This window comes from Brassica napus, chromosome C8, assembly GCF_020379485.1.
Source record: "Brassica napus cultivar Da-Ae chromosome C8, Da-Ae, whole genome shotgun sequence".
In the NCBI taxonomy this organism is placed as follows: Eukaryota; Viridiplantae; Streptophyta; class Magnoliopsida; order Brassicales; family Brassicaceae; genus Brassica; species Brassica napus.
In genome coordinates, this window is record NC_063451.1 from 40,643,250 (window position 1) to 40,660,405 (window position 17,156).

Genomic DNA, 17,156 nt, shown 5'->3' on the forward strand with positions numbered 1-17,156 from the left:
AAATTTCATTGGTAGAAAATTATTGGAAAGTGTGTAATAAAGTAAAAAATAAATTAAATTATAAACATTTACTAAATTATTAATAAGCGTGCATACTTTAGAAAATCTTATTTTCGGGAACAGATGCAATTTTCGGGAACAGATGCAGTATTTCTTTACCATTTAACGCTCTAATAAAGCATTTTCTCTCTTTTACTTTACTGTAATTTTGTTAAATATATTTATTAAAGTCATTTTATGCTTATTTTATCAATGTGTAATATGTTTTAATACGTTTAAGTTATATCATCTTTATACACTAGCTTTAAAATCTAGTCAGAATCAAATTTGGATACTTTTGTCATCAGTAGTTGGTAATTTGGTACTATCATCTTTCCAAAGTGGAGAAGAAGGTTCTTATTGCCGACAAAATCATCAATGATAATAAATAATTTCATAACACAAAGATAATTTTTACTTTACTAAAATGAAAATAACGACAAATAAAATATTTTAATAGTCCTTCAAAGTCTACAAAAGTTAAATCATTACATTAAAAACACAGAAATTTTTAAAATTTAAACTTAATCATCCCAAATTAGTAACCACTAGTAGGCGAAGATGAGGCTTTATTCCTTTATTTAAAAGCCCATTATAATAAGGAAGAAGAGGCTGCACGTGCACACACGGGCCACGTGTCACTCACTTCCTCACCTTACAGGTGATTTCTATTGGGCATGTCTTAAGCCCAAACTTCATAAGCCGGTAAAACCAACGACGAACTTAAAAAAACTCCGCCGTAGATTCTCAAGATCGGATATTTAGCGCTAGACAGAGGCAGAGATGCAGAGGGACGTGTCGAGCAGCAACACTTAGAATTATGGAGACGCACACAACTGGGACGCTCGTTACGTGCAAGACGCGCTATCCTTCGACTGGTACCAACGCTATTGGAGTATTAATGTTAATGGTTAAGGTTTTCTTTGGCCTAACCACTCTGGTTTAGCTTCCATTTACTAAACCGGATGTATACAGTTGTAAAGCTTAACTTTCTAAACACTCTTTTCACAGAATAACAAACTTTCTATCATTTTGATTCTCAAGTTGTAATACGGTATCAGAGCAGTGAAGATTCGCGTTTTCCTGCCAAATTTTCTCGGAAAAACCTTCGCATTTTCTCTTCAATTCATCTTTTCCTCTTCGAGTTATCTTTCATGAGCTTATCATTGAGAGATCTCGTTCGTTTTTTCGTCAACACTCTGTTTCTGGAGATCTTTGCGATTTATTGATTTCTCTGGTCAATCACACAGTTAGACATCAGTAACGCGTTTCTGAATGGTGATCTTGATGAAGAAATATACATGCGAATTCCAGAGGGTTATGAGGAGCTTACATACAAGAAAGTTCCACCTAATTCTGTGTGTAAACTTCACAAATAGCTTTATGGTCTCAAACAAGCATCCAGACAGTGGAATCATAAACTCTCTCATGTGATTTTTTCTGCTGGATTCAAGAAGACACATTCTGATCATTCCTTATTCATTCGATATGACGACAAGGTGTTTCTTTCTGTGCTCGTCTACGTGGATGATATTCTTATCATTGGAAACAGTGATGCAGCCATTGATGATTTCAAGAGTATACTCAAGGCGACCTTGGTCCTGCTAAATATTTTCTTGGGTTTGAAATAGCAAGGAACAATACGGGTATATCTCTTAATCAAAGGAAGTATGCTTTGGAACTTCCGGAAGAAGCTGGTATGTTAGGCTGCAAACCTCTCTCTGTTCCGATGGAACCAAACACCAAGTTTTCTCTGAAATTTGGTGATCCTTTATCTGATCCATCGGTATTCAGAAGACTTGTTGGAAGGTTTCTTTATCTTACACATACAAGACCTGATATTACTTTTGCTGTCCATAAGTTGAGCCAGTTTATGGCGGCTCCAACAAACCTTCATCTTCAAGCTGCTTATCGAGTACTAAGATACTTGAAGAATGATCCGGCGCAGGGTTTGTTTTACTCTGCTTCTTCAGATTTGAAGCTCTGAAGCTGAGTATCGTGCTATGGCTGACGCAACCTGTGAGCTCATTTGGATACATACGTTGTTACAAGAAATACATTGTGCTCCTCCTGGTCCTGCCACTCTCTTCTGTGACAACCAATCAGCTCTATACATTGCTTCAAATCCAGTGTATCATGAGCGCACAAAGCACATCCAGATTGATTGTCATGTGGTTAGAGAAAGGTTACAAAGTGGCCTCCTCAAGACTTTACATGTGCGGTCTGAGTTGCAGTTAGCGGATGTGTTTACCAAGCCGGTTCAACCAAGTCTCCTCAGAAGTTTACTTGTCAAGATGAGAATTCACAGCTTATGCATTCCATCTTAAGGGGAGGGCATTGGAGTATTAATGTTAATGGTTAAGGTTTCCTTTGGCCTAACCACTCTGGTTTAGCTTCCATTTACTAAACCGGATGTATATATATATGAGTGTCGATACAGTTGTAAAGCTTAACTTGAGCTAAACACTCTTTTCACAGAATAACAAACTTTCTATCATTTTGATTCTCAAGTTGTAATAAACACTACTCTTCTCTTCGTCCTTTCGTCAGAAGCTTCGTCCCTGCTTCTTCAAAAGTCCTCATGGTTGGCTGTGGCAATTCTCGTAAACTACTCTCACCCTTCCTCTCACTTTCTTGACCTTTAGAACATTCCAAGTTGAAACTTTTTTTAACTGTTTTGTGCAGTTATGTCAGAGGATATGGTCAAGGACGGGTACGAGGATATAATGAACGTTGACATATCTTCAGTTGCTATTGAGATGATGCGAACCAAACATGCTTCTGTTCCTCAGCTTAAATGTACAACACTTTACATCTCCAGTTTCTGTTGCTTTTTTTTTTTGAAAAATTATGTAAAGGAAGAAGCTTTTATTGATACCCAACAGATATGCAAATGGATGTTAGAGATATGATCTGCTTTGAATACGAGTATTTTGACACTGTCATTGATAAAGGTCAGTGCTTTAGTTCCTCTGCTCTGTTTCTTTTTTCTGTTCTGGTGGAGAAAGCTTAGTGGTGTGGTTCTTTTCTGTTCAGGAACACTTGATTCATTGATGGTACGGAGTGTATCTTGAATCTTCTCATTTTTTACATGTCTCCTTGTTTAAAATTTCTTCTTTTGTGGCGGTGTGTGTGTGTGCTTCCAGTGTGGGGATGATGCTGATTAAACCTGGAGGGACCTATTTCTTGGTATGTATACTTTCACTTGCATTCCCATCATCACTTGGAAACCTTAAACACTGACTTGTGTGTAATGTTAGATAACCTACGGTGATCCCAAAGTGAGAATGCATCATCTGACTCCTTCTGCATACAACTGGAACATCTCCTTATATATACTACGTAATAAGCTTCCACTTCTTTTGCAAGAGTATGAAACTGCATTCTTTGCTTGAGCCCTTTTCATCCCGTTTGCAGCAAGACCAGGGTTTAAAAAGCCAGGAAACAGTAGTAGCTCCTCAGCCAAACCGTGTCTGGAAGCTATACCTTTGACAAGTGAAGGAATGTTGCCACCTGACTATGTTCTGGAGGATCCTGATTCCCATTTTATTTACATATGCAACAAGAAGGTTGGAGAAGTAGCTCAAATACACCCTCATACCCATTAATGGAGAGGAGCATGTTTTGTAGTGGATGGTGTGGAGGCTAAAAAAAACACAATGCAAAATTGTGCACCGAGTGTTGTCTTTTTGATCTGATCTTCAACCATCTGTTGTTGTATGTTGTATGTGTCTGTGTGATCTATATATATCCCAATTGAATGATAGGTCTGGGCCAGAATTGCTCAGTCAACTCTAAAGTTTATACTCTCTTTTTATACGAATAAAAACATATTTTCAAATTTCAACTCTAATCTTTATTTATTTCATCACAAACAACAAACAGAATCTTATGAAAAAAAAGGGTCGGTTGCATTTTCATTCAGAGCCAAGCTTCAGCTTCTGATCCACCACCTTTGAGCTTAGCTACAAGCAGTTTGAAACAAAAGTAGTTGCTGATTTAAAAACCATCTTACTAACTAGTATCAAAGTGGTTGCCATTAACGAAAACTTACAGAAGGATTGGTGAAGATTATCAACTGTTTATCTTCAGTGGAAACTAAGAGGCTAGTGTTGTCTGTGTTCAGAGCCATAGCTGTTACTTCCTGTCCTTCACCAAGCTTCATCACATGGAATGCCTACGGAAGATGAAACATCTTGTTTTTGTCAAGCAAACATATCATTCAAGAACCATCTAAAGCGTTTGAATAGTATATAGTACCTTGAGTGTGTATAAGTTGAGGAAGCAAACTGAAGGAGATGGGATGTTCAGGGTCTCAAATTCATTGGTTCCACTTGATGAATCTTCTTCAACAGTGTCGGAGAATGAGCTCACGCTAATCACAGCACTTTGGCCGTCTATGGATAGTTCCATGCTGCTTATGGTACATGAGGAAGGAAGCTTTGCTTTGGCAATGAGAGCTCCGTTAATGGTGAACGTGCTGATAGAGTTACCTGATCTACTCCAGACAACAATAACACCATCAGAAGAAACACAAAGAGCATGTGCCTTGACGCCAACAAGCCTTCTTATTAGTCGACCATTCCTTATAGAATGCAATAACACATCAGATGATAACTCAGAGGACGATACTACTATCCCTTGTTCTGAGCTAACACAGCAACAAATGATTTCTCTTAAGTGGCCATGGAGCAATTGTATTGGCCCTTCAATGCGACGCTTCTTGGTGTTGCTTGTCGAGGAAGGTACTGTATCAGAGCTTTTGTTCTGTTCTGACTCACTTGTCTGAGAATTGACTCCCTTGTGAAGTCTCCACAGTAAAAGAGTTGTGTCTCGTGAACCTGTCACAAGGAAGTTGCTGTCTGAAGACAATGCTAGACATGTTACAGGACCACAGTGACCAAAAGCTGTTTCTAGTGTTTTTGCTCCATCGGATGAGACTAGCTTGATGCTGTTATCCACATGTCCACCTAATCAACAGACATGCTATCAATAATCAAACCTGAACATCGATCATAATAGGGCTAGGATTTTTAACCGATCCGAACAAAAATATTCGGTTAGGAGTTAGGTTCGATTCGGTAAGGCTTTTTAAAAAGTTTGGTTTTCGGTTCAGTACGGTTAGGCAATCAGTTACTTTGGTTGTCTATAAAAGCAAAACAAAAATTTATAACCGGACCTTGCCAAAAAACCCGAAGCGAGCTAACCAAATTTCAAATTAAACTAACCAAATTTTTAACCGAAATAAACCTATTTATCCAAAATCTTAACAAAATTAAACCAAAATATAACTGAAATCAAAAACTTTGGTAGGATTTTCAAAAACCAAACTAACCAAATACCGAACCAAACCAAACTTTATTTGGATTAATTGGTATGATTTATGTTGAACCAAACTAACCGAGAACCGCACTACCCGACCCCACTGGCATAGATCATATCCTTTAGTTAAAACCTGCATACCTGTTATAACTTCTCCATCGCTTGTAATAGCAGTGACTGATGAACTTCTGATTCCTAATGAAGCAAATGCTTGTGCTTGAGGGTAATCTGAATCACCCTTGAACATGCGTGTTAGTGCCCCTCCAGCCTTCCCGTGATGAAAGATGAAAGGAGCATTGTTGCCATCAGGTGTATTAGGTTGCCACTTGTGATGTGCAATATGTGCTGCAGGCACGTTCATGTCAACGACCACAACACTATCAGAAGTGGCTTTGATGGCTGAAGCAGGTAAGTTGCAGTGTTCTGGAGATGGAACAGGATATGGTTTTATCTCTTTTGGGTTCCTAAAGATGGTCTGCATATGAAGGACATCTTTTAAAGGCATTCTTTTGATGTGAGGCATAGTCAATAGCTGAGATGGTGTTTGTCCAAAAGAAGCTATATTGTCCTGAGTAGCACGTTGTTGTACCTTCATCAAAGATCCAACATGCAAGTCATGTAAACAGAGTAACTTCAATAGTATTGGTGGAACAAAGATGACTTACAGGATCCTTGATCTTATCAATATCAACAGTCCCCTCGTATGTAGTGTAGAAGAAAACATTATTCGCCTGTGTAGCTTCTTTACCACGTTGCTTATACCTAAATGAATAAGTTGATAAGAGAAGTGTAAGAGATTTTTTACTTGAAAGTTTAAACTCAGCATAACGGAGGAAACCTACCCGAAAATGAGATCAATCCATTCATGCAAATGTGCAGAGACATGCTCGCTCTCTAGAGCCATTCGTTGCTTGTGTACAAAGTCTATAGGGTTCTTAGCCCAAGGAGGAAGTTTTACAGAACCTGATGAATCAAGAACAACATCAGAAAAAAAGAAATGTTCAATAAATTGTTAGGCTCTAATTAGGCGTTTTATAAGGGATAATTGATTAGTTGGACGGCTAGACCATTTTTAATGCTTAAACCGATATATTAAAAAATCATTATAGAAAAATTGCTTCTTTTAGAACACTACTTTCAGGAGTAATGTTTTGCTGGTACAAGAAAGTGTGCACATGAAAAAAAAAAACTCATACCGAGCTTTTCTGCCAATTGTGTTGTACCAAAGTTGATCAAGTTCTCGTTGGTCAACACCTCAGGAAGGTAAAACAATTCTGGAACCTACAAAAAAATAGAGGTGTCATGAAAAGAAGATGAAAGTGATTAAAGATGTTTGGTTTGGTGCTTTTGGGAAGAACTAAATCTTACCAGCTCCTTGACATTACTCATATCTTGGAGAACTCCTTTCCAAGTGGCTGCAATGTCTGAAAACATTCGGTCTGGACCTTGTTGTTGAACTGAAAGGGTCGTAAAAGATTCCACTCTTGCTAGATAATACAACACCTACCACATGAGATTAAAAACATAATAAACCATCTGCATGGACCATCATAATGTACCACAGAGAAGATAACCTACTGCCCCAGCATTAGAGTAATGTGAATCATAATGGAATTTGGGGATGATTGGATCTTCAAAGTTTGAATACTGTTCTTGAAACTTCTTCAGCCGCTCCGGGTTCAGTGCACCAATTGGCTGAACATATACATAACCACATTACAGACAATTATCTATTTAAATGCACCAAAGTCATAGAGCCAAACTACAAGTAATAGCACCTTAGAAAGATCTCTGTAGTTAGATTGATTTGAAAGGTCCAGAACTTCTGATACATAGTCAGACAGGATCCATGGGAAGACAGGATACTGCAAATACATACATAGTTATATTGAGCTAACAAAAACGTAGATGATACTAACACTAGCACGAGATTTTACCTGAGTGATGTCATTATAACTACGTCCAGCTAATGTGTTGAGCTGCATTAAGTACTCAAAGTTGCTGATCTGCAAGCAGAAAGTGTTACTTCAGATGTTACTATTGAGGAAAATGAAATAGCTAGCATGCTGTGAGTGAATGATATGCTTGTTTTACCTCCCATCTAGCCCATCGTTCCATTAACTGAGTTCTTCTCAAAAGCTGTTCTGGCCTCTAAAACAGAAACCATTTATGTAAGCTTTGCAGCACAAAGAGAAACTTTAAGGTGGACAAAAAAAACACAAACCTGAGTTGTCAAGTATATATGGTTTAAATGAGGAGGCCTTGCTTGAACAATAGTCTTATATGCATCTCTTCTTCCCTCAGTGTTCTATAGTGTTCATCAGCGTTCAGATAGAAACTTGAAAGAGATAAAAATATAATGTAACAGAGAGAGTGTTTTTTTTCAGATACCCCAAAATCAAATAAGAAGTTTGAACGGTCGACCATGAATATTTCAAGAGCACTCTTTCTCAGTTGATATCTGTATATTAGCAAATAGATCATCTAAATGTTCTATAACACATAACAAAAAAAAAGAGTAAAATAGTGAGCTAGAGACAACAAGTTGATTAGAAACTGTACCTTCTTCTATAAATCTGATGAAGAGAAGACATTAGCCAACTACGATCTCTTTCTTGGTTTCTTGATTCTGAGCCATCTGACTTACCATCCACATGTTGGCCTTCACTGATGTCAACAAGAAAGTTTATTCTCCTTGTTGTAATCTAACAAAGGTAGAAGACAACCATCAGAAGCTACATAACATTCTACTTGTTTTAAATGTTAAAAGAGGTAATGGTACTAGAGCATACCTGAAAGGTTCCTTTCACAACCCTTAGTGGTCTGACCATAGAAGAGGAAAGTTCAAGAACAATCCTTTCATCAAGTTCCTTGAGAACTACTTCTCTAGAATCCTGAACCACATCTTGGTCACTCAATGGTCTAGGATCACTGATTCCCGTTGACAGTTGTATTGCATCCTCAAGTGAACCAGACATCCTCTCTTCATTTTTGTGTTCTCCAACATCTCCCTCTATTTCAAGATCATCTTCAGCTCCATCATGTTCATCATCTTCATACATCATTATCTCCTTTGATATTGCTTCAGCAGCAAGAAACTGTACTGTTGATGGAGAACTCAAGTTGTCTGTCTGATCATTACAGTTTCTTGCTGCATCAAGATGATCAGTACCACAATAATTCCTCCTTAAACACTGTCTCATCCTCGAAGAACTTTCCATAGAATCCAGTTTCCAGAACACCTGCATATGTAATTTAGATTGATTTGAACTGATTTAGAACGGTTTAAACCGATTTGAGTCGTAGAAAATCCTTTTAGCTACGATCATTTGCTGAGTAAACCGATTTTTAGAACCATGATTGTGTCTTACTTTTTTAGGACTGCATAAATGTTCTCCAAAGGATCCAAAGAAGCATCTCATCTCTACCAAGTAACGTACTAGTTTTCTCCAGCCACGAACTCCCATGCATAAGCGGTTTCTCACTATATTATCATCTCGTATACGCCTGTCAATCTAGTGAGTAGTTCAACCAATAAAATGTAGATTAGAGTGTATCATCTCATCAAGAAAACAACAAAGTGTGACAAGGAGAGAGAGCAAACCTCAGATCTCTGCATGTTCCGTGCTAAGGCAAAGCTAGCAACAAGCACAGCAATAAACTTGTAAGACAAGGCATTAAAGTCTTTCCCATAAACTGACTTTGTATCCACTGGCTGAAGACACTCCATCCACGCTACTCCCATGGCTTCAGAGTCATTCCATCTCTGTAAACGCTCCATATCACTGATAGTCCTCCTCTGCGAGGACGTGGCCATGGCAACAGCACTTAAGCCTCTCCCAGAACCAATCTTGGCATTGCGTTCAAGATCTCTTGCAGCAGCCAGAGCAGCCGCTTTTGCAGCAGCCTTATCTCTTGGTCTACCTGGTGTGTCATCTTTTGGAGCCTGCAAGGGTTTCTGGAAGCTGGAAAAGGTTTGAAGTTTTGTAGTCTTACGTTCAAGCAATGAAGTGTCTCTCCTAAGAGCTGGTGGCGCTGGTGGCGCAGGAGCTTCCCAACCAGCTGCTCCTGCGGCTACCATGGCTAGTGCCATTGCAGAAGGTGGAGATGCAAAAGCAGCTGCCCACTCTGGAGATATCATAGAGAGAGCAGCCTAGGGGTAACAAAGTAAACAACATCACAGTTTAGTAACACACAACAAACTTGGAATAAACCTTTGTGAACAGAGTTGTGTAACCTCAATGGGAAGTGCATCAGCAGCCAAAGCATGATCATCAACTACAAGGGGATTCACACCATCACCGGTGGAAAGTTCATGAATGCCAGCAAGAAGAGGTCTCCACCTTCTGAGAATTGCAACAAATGGCGGTAAAATAGCTTCTAGATAGTGCTTTCTTAGTGGCCTTTTGTCTCTACTGACAGCAAGCCATACCTGCAACAGAATTGGAAACAGAAAGTGAAAAAAAAAACACACAAAATAATACAAAGCATGTGAACCTTATTTAGGGTAGAACTAACCTCAGAATATAGAACACATGTAGTAACCAAGACTCTCTGCCTCTTTGAATCAGATATTGGCATGTTTAGAACCGGAGAGAGCACACTGGAGATTTAAAAAAACAGTCATTTTAGCTTATGTATATAATACTCTTTCCGTTTCAAGAATATAGTAGTTTTGATATTTTTATTTGTTTCACAAAAATAGTAGTTTTGTGTTTTCATGTAACTTTATAGTTTTTTTTTTATCAATTTTCCCATATTAATTAAGACAATTACTACATATAATAATTTTAATTATGTATTAAAATAGGGTTATTTTTGATATTACAATTTTAATCTTAAAATGTGTGAAACTCCAAAACTACAATCTTCGTGGAATAGGGAAAGTATATAAAGAATATGAGCAAGCAGAAAAGATGTTACCTCCACAATAAAGCTGATGGTGAGAGCTGAGAACTGATATCTGATTGGACAGGATCTGGACACTGCACTCCACCAGAAGAACCGTCTTCAGAACTTAGATTTTTCATCAACAAACTATCTTCACCATGGTCTTCTTCCCTCAAAGACAAGAGCACCATCCTAAGCATGCATAAGAAAGGCTGATCACTATCCAGCAACTGGTAAAGCGCTGACATCCCTCCCATCCCAGTACCAGACCCTCCACCAACTCCTAGTCCACCTCCAAGTCCAGACTCATCTAGGAGCAAAGCTTGAAGCATGGATACTGATTTTTTAACCAGTGGAAGTTCTATCCAGTTTCCATTAGCATCTTTTTGTAAAGAAGATCTCCAAGCGTCCCAACCACTTCCACCACCACCAAAACAAGTTGGTTTTGGAGGGAGACCAACACCATACCATAATCTGCTCCTGTACTTCCAACTCTCAGCCAAGTCCATGGTACAGCTTCCATATGAAACAAAGGCGCAAGAAACTGATGCATAGGGCTCAGCTGCTGCTGCTGCAGCAAGACGCTCCATTACAGCTGTAGAAATCTGGCCACTTGGATCAGCCATTGAAGCAAGTATCTGAAGAATAAGTAAAATAACTTAGAGTGCTCTCAGCAGAGAATAATAAGTGGTTGAGAGTAGTTTCCACTTACATCTAAGTGAACCCCTCCTGAATCACTGGACACTGAAGCACGGCTACTAGAAACCTCTGAGGATTCTACTACCGTTGTCAATGTGCGTGAACTGTTGTTAATAGGATAAACAAGAGAAAGAGGAGATGGAGAAACATCGATGGCGTTAGCAGCACAGTTTTGCTTGCTTTGTAGTCGCAAATGGTCTTCAACAAGCATCAAAATCACAATTGTATTTTCAACAAGAAACACTGAAAGCTGAGCAGCATTGTCTACTCCAGCTTTTGCATCTTTTGGTGCTAGACTCTCTGCTGCAAAACCGGCAGATGCTGCAGCGATGACTTGAGTCTGTTGGTTGAATGAACAATGAATATCAATCACCCAGTAGCTAATATAAGCAAAGAAAAAAGGTTTAGGGTAAAACAGGAGTTACCTGAGCTTGTAGTTCTCTGGTGGCAAAGTCTAACAATCCACCTAGAAGCCTTCTTTTAAAAATTGGTAGTGATTCCTCACGCCTTCAAAAGGTATAGGTGAAGAAGAAGTTTAGCACAATCTCACATAAACATGTATCTCTCAGACTAAATTGGACCTTAACAATCATCACAACAAAAAAAGAGATGTACATGAACATACCTTATTCGTTTCTCTCCAGTGCTAGACCCACCAACAATAGAGAGCCACTCTGCACAATGAATTGTAGCCTCAATATCCTGTAAAAAGAAGGAGATGTAACAAATGAGCTTGAAAAACAAGGTGAAAAGATATTGATATGGTAGAGAATTAGAAAAAAAAAAAAAAAACCTTCCAGCCATCCTTCTGGCGCATTGAATATTGCAACATTATGATCAAGAAGCTATGAATAAGATCTTCCACTTCAGCAGTACCGGGTGAAGCAGACTGTTTCCCTGCATCCTTCTGTGTGTACACACATTAGTCAGCATATTTAGAGAGCTATGCTGTAATAACTTGCCAGATAAAAATGCAATTGACCCTATCAAGCTAACATATATAGTTACATATAGCAAAACCATGAAGAGAAACTTTAAAAGACAGTCATACCTCGTAGTTTGAGATCAAAATCTCCAAGATCCACTCAGGCCACTCTTCCATTTTTGTCAGACTGCCCCTATTTTCCGGATGAGTACAAGCCAAAAACAGAATATCCTGAAGTAGAAAGATTGAGTTCAGAAAGAGACATTGAGCAAGTAAAACTAAATTTCTCATATCAGTAAACAAGAGATCAACAATGATACTAAAATCTAAGCTCAGATGACTCCAAGCACTTTCACGAAAGTGCATTTTGGTGCATATTCTTTAACTATGACATGTATACCTGAAGTGCTCTATTTTGTAGAGCCTTAGATGCAAATGGTAGAGCACGCAGGAGGATTAACAGAAGCTGAGGGTTTTCAAATCGATGAACCGAATCATAAAACTTCAGGCCATCCTCAGTTGATGAAGCTTTAATCTACAAAAAAAAGAGCCAACATATACAAATACAATTTAACCTCATAAAAAAACTGAGATAGTAAGTTTGGTATCACTAATCACATTGTACGTGATCAAACAAATGAAAGAAGGAGAAAACATGTCATACCGAAGCTCCAAGCAAAGATTTATAGGCCTTGTCGGTCATCAGCCTGTTTGGAGCTGCTTGAAATGCTTTCAACAGAGCAAACAGAAGCAGTGAGACTTTATCATCAAACATTGTTCCATTCCCACTACCCATGAGGTTACTCATGACATCAGATTCAGCACCGAGTGAAAGTTTCAAGTGCCCTTGTGAAATCAAGGCACCTACCAATCTTATGATCCCAACCACTACCCGGTCACTATCATCAACATTGCTTCTCGCATTGTTCCTTGTGTTATTACTAAACAACAAGGCTTCAGAAACAGAGGATGTTCTGTCATCAGCATTCATGGTTTCTGAGATGGTAACTGAGTCACTTTCACAAGGAACTTTTTCTTGTTGAACTGAATCTGTTTCTTTCATATCATCATGACCATGAGTTTCTTGTGGAACTGAATCCAGCTGCTTCAACATACTAGGCTCATTGTCCTGATCATGTTCACTATTATCAGTCTGCACGCTTGTTCCATCCTTAGCCACAGATTCTACAACATTGTCATCACCTGTTTTAGCTTCTCTCTGCAGCAGAACAAGAAGTGTTTCTATCCCACCAGATGTGATAAATGCCTCTGCAAATGTCTGAGCCTTTGCAGCATTAGGCTGTACAACCAACCTAAACATGAGAGTCAATACTCTTGCAACCTGAAATAGAGGTAACAACAGAACCATGTCAGTACCAAAAATATTCAAAAAGATCTGAGACATGACATCTACTACAAGTAAGTCACCTGATTTGGCTGTGGACTGTCAACTATAAAGCCCAGTAACCGATGAACATCAGCAGAAGCAAAGGAAGGAGAAGCTGCTCCCATTAAAAGCTCAATAATCACCAAAAGCTCATCAACCAAAGCATTAACTTCTCCCATATGACGCACATCCCCATCTAGAGAACAAGAGTTCACAGAGTCTTTCTCTTGAATCGTCCAGTAACATCTCCTACACCCATCTAAAAGTATCTGAATAGCATCAGCGTTTCTCATAGCTGTAGCTTCAGTAAACACCATATCTTGCAAGGATGACAAGAGCTTCTTCTGAAGTATGTAACTGCACACACTCCATATCTTTAGATCCAATAGTAGTGTCCGGAAGAGCTGCACTTTGAGTGAATGATTGATCTTTTGAGATTGACAAACCGAAACAATGGAAGCAACTAGCTCCTCATCTTCTACTTTAAGGGATGAAAGTGAGTGAAGAAGGTAACCAAGGATGGTGGCAAGAATCTCAGGGCCTCGAGTACGAGAGAGCTCTTGATTGTTCCCAGGATGTTGGATAGCAAGTGAGATGATTCTAAAGATAGGTGCAGCAAGTGAGTATGTTGGTAAAGACAGTGGGAGATATCTAGAAGATGGTTCCAAGCTATCTTTAACCACATTGCTAACGGTTAGAGGAAGCAAAGACATGGGTCCTCCATAAGCTAAGGCCCAGAAAGACTCCACTGCCTTCATTCTTGTTGCAACATGGACTTGTCCAATCACTTCAGCTGGTCGTCTTAAAGTACCTTAACATAAAAAAACAAATAACAGATAGTTTTCAATACTATAGAACACTAAGCATTTCTCCGGTGTTCATGCACGGATATAAATATCTTAGTATAGACTAAATATGGTACCTGTAGCTCCAGACAGAGAAGCATCCGGACAAAACCTCCCATTAAGTAGACATGGGTGGTAAAGTAAGTGAATGTGTACTCCAAGCTCAGTATCCAAAAGACAGCTTTCATCTGCCGCAGTTCGGACATGGTCACTTGTAGCTAACCATGGAAGACCTGCCCCATTACCAAAACAAGGCAGAACATCACCACCTCTAGATGCTAATCTTGTCATTCTTTCAGGACCAATAGGTTCTTTAAAGATATAAACTGGTCCCATCTCAGCAAACAAAGCACACTGGCGACGACGACGGTGCTGTCTACCAGGAGTTGTAGGAGGAGGAGGAGGATTTGAACCAATGCAACACGAAGAAAGCGGTTTGGATATACGAGGAAACTCAAAGGGAAGAGTCTCATACAAGGAACCGTCGATATAGAGACGCAGTTCACTCTCTGAGTTACCTAAGAGTCCTTGGTTACATGTATGTTCAAGGCCAATGAAGTACCAACACTGAGGCTTAAAGGCATGAGTGAAATGCAATGAAGATTTACTTCCTTTCCCATTACTACTCTCAACTACTAAAAACTGTGCGTAGAAATAAGCTTCTATTCCTTGGTTATTATCAGGAGTCAAGAAGCTGAAGAGACGTGGCATATGACCAGTATCTTCACCAGTATGTACATTAGCAGCAGATGTGTTTCCTGACTTAGCCGCTGAAGCAGCAGCGATGGCAGCTGCAGCGGTTGAAGCGTTAAGCGTGTCAGCAAATGATTCAATATAAATCCAAGTTGCAAATGCATAGCCGTTAGTAAAAGGCCAACGAGTTTCTCCTGGACCAAGTAGCCCTGAGCTTTCACCAACGAACTCAAAACTAGACGCTGGTCCTCTTGATTCATTACCACTCATTGCCTTCTCCAAAGCATTCATCAATGGGCTTGAAAGAGATGTTTTAAGAATCTGAAGCCATCTATGCAAATCTTCCACGTTAAGTGAGTGTCCAGCTAAGTGTTGAATACATTGAAACAAAGGTGATGCGTTCCACTTCATTTTAGGGTCTTTGGAAAGTATCTCCTCGAGTGATCTCAAGAGAACACATAACAGCCCCGCCATTGAACACATAGCCCTGTTCCTCGTGCAAGAACGTAGAATCGCAAGCAATCCTCGGACCATGCGTGTCCTAGGGGACATGAAGCTAACACTGTCATTATCACAAGGAAGGCTAGGGATAAGCTCGCCGGATACAATGGCGGCACGAGAGTTCAACATGACACTAGGTGGGTTGCTATCTTCATCCTCCTCAAAGCTCTCTACACCACCCATGGTAGCGAGAAGAGAATCGATAACAAGGAAGGCAGTAGTCTCTGGATCCTCTCCAGGCTCGAACTTCTCAACACCGTTAACAAGATTCTTCAGTTTGTGTAAGCTTTCAGGCTTTCCCATGATGACCGAATCAACTAGATGCAATAGCTCTGGAGAAACGTTTTGCATTGTAGCCTTTGGCTTTGGTGATCGAGGCAGAGAATCTATACTCGTTGATTCCTCTCTTAGTGAAACTTGCTCGAAATGGTCGTCTTTGAGGACTGCATCAACTGAACTAATCGCTTGTAAACCTGCCTGAGAGTTTTCATCAGCAAGGAAACTAGGGTTCCCTATATCAAATGCATCTATTCTACTCTCAGGCTTGTCAGTAACATCGTGAACGTTTCCTTCTGAGAACTTCTTTTCTTCGTCTTCTTCTTCCATGCTTATCAACAACCTAGAACGTTGGGAAAACAAAAAAGGTTAACAAGTAATGGGAAATGATCACTAAACGTGGGGAACACGGTAATCTAATAGTCGTAACGGTTACGGCACGTAACGTAAAAAACATATTAGGGTACACATGACAGGACAAAACGCCATGTGAAAAAACAAGGGTTAACAAGTAATGGGGAATGACCACAAAACGTGGGTAACACGGAACCTAGTCGTAGCGGTTACGGCATGTAACGTAAGAAAAAAAACATATTTCACGTCCGACGACAAGACAAAACGCCATGTAACTGACGAGGTTTCACGTCCGACCACAAGAAATCTACTACATGAAAACAGAACACGAGATCTGGTCTAGACATGCAGATCTTTAAGGGAGGATCTGATTAAGAAAACGAAAACTGAGATTTTGCGGCTCACCTAGAGTCGGAGAAAGAAACGGATCTAGTCGGTGATGAGAAGCAACGACGATGCGGGAGGAGAAGCGACGATCGGAGAATGGAGCGAGCGAGAAAGAGGGAGTGATGTTTGATTTAGCAATTTCGCAACACTTAAGATGGTAATTAATTTTTTCTTCTTCCTCCTGCCTCTGCTCTTGACCAGTCAAGATGAGTGGTTAAATGTAAGTTTTGTAACGACACCGTTTCTGAAACATCCACTCAATGAATGAATAGTAGAGATTAAAGAAAAAGAGATTTCACTTAATATGAATAGTAGATATTAAATGGAGAATTCTAATTTAACCATAAATTTGATATCACTTTCTAAATATAACTTAAAAGATATCTATTTACATAAATACTTTAAATTTGTTATGAAAGAGGCTATATTAACTCTAAATCATTTATAAATGTTTAAGATTCATTTCTAAAATATTTATATAAATTTATAAATCAAATCCCACCCCCTAAATACTAAACCATATAAACAATAATCATTAAAGTCTAAACTCAAATGCAATAATATTTTTGATTGAAAATAATATTAAAAATATTATCTAAATTGTGGTATTTAAAGTAATTCTCATACTAAGAATTTTTTGTCAACTTACCATCGTATTAAATCAAGTTTTAGCCAAAAGTAAAACTGTCTGGAAAAATAACTCTTAACTATGTTAAGGTATGTTTGACTTGCATGAAAAAAAAAAACCATCTCGTGCTCTAGCCTTCTTAAATTTATTTTTATACTTCACAAGATCGAGACATGAGTACATGACCTGATAACACTATAATCACCTATA

General features: G+C 39.0%; 1 protein-coding gene and 1 long non-coding RNA gene across 2 annotated transcripts; one reads left to right on the top strand and one right to left on the bottom strand.

The window, feature by feature from the left end:
- Positions 1–601: 601 nt before the first annotated feature.
- LOC106414252 lies at positions 602–3,602 on the top strand. Its single transcript, XR_007327167.1, has 3 exons — positions 602–2,993; positions 3,076–3,228; positions 3,300–3,602. It is a non-coding gene; the product is annotated as an uncharacterized LOC106414252 (long non-coding RNA).
- A 217-nt stretch (positions 3,603–3,819) lies between these two features.
- Positions 3,820–16,497, bottom strand: LOC106412378 (BEACH domain-containing protein C1-like). Its single transcript, XM_013853301.3, has 31 exons — positions 16,337–16,497; positions 14,185–15,920; positions 13,304–14,073; positions 12,540–13,217; positions 12,276–12,410; positions 12,002–12,106; positions 11,744–11,857; positions 11,576–11,652; positions 11,376–11,457; positions 10,964–11,290; positions 10,285–10,889; positions 9,880–9,964; positions 9,599–9,793; positions 8,966–9,514; positions 8,733–8,876; positions 8,154–8,603; positions 7,924–8,066; positions 7,753–7,822; positions 7,586–7,669; positions 7,456–7,512; positions 7,299–7,367; positions 7,140–7,226; positions 6,940–7,056; positions 6,730–6,864; positions 6,558–6,642; positions 6,204–6,324; positions 6,027–6,123; positions 5,503–5,950; positions 4,300–5,009; positions 4,094–4,216; positions 3,820–4,004 (listed from the first exon to the last, which is right to left on the bottom strand). The coding sequence occupies exons 2-31, from the start codon at positions 15,905–15,907 to the stop codon at positions 3,957–3,959; spliced, it is 8,433 nt and encodes a 2,810-aa protein (XP_013708755.2). The 5' UTR covers positions 15,908–15,920; positions 16,337–16,497; the 3' UTR covers positions 3,820–3,956.
- Positions 16,498–17,156: the final 659 nt, after the last annotated feature.

What these genes read in the sequence shown, in the direction of transcription:
- LOC106412378 (XM_013853301.3), bottom strand. Translation starts at nt 15,907, where the DNA reads ATGGAAGAAGAAGACGAAGAAAAGAAGTTCTCAGAAGGAAACGTTCAC. An exon ending in CCAGAGAACTACAAGCTCAG is followed by an intron (nt 11,291 to 11,375) that starts GTAACTCCTGTT and finishes TTCAACCAACAG; the next exon opens with ACTCAAGTCATCGCTGCAGC. An exon ending in TCAACTTATACACACTCAAG is followed by an intron (nt 4,217 to 4,299) that starts GTACTATATACT and finishes CATCTTCCGTAG; the next exon opens with GCATTCCATGTGATGAAGCT.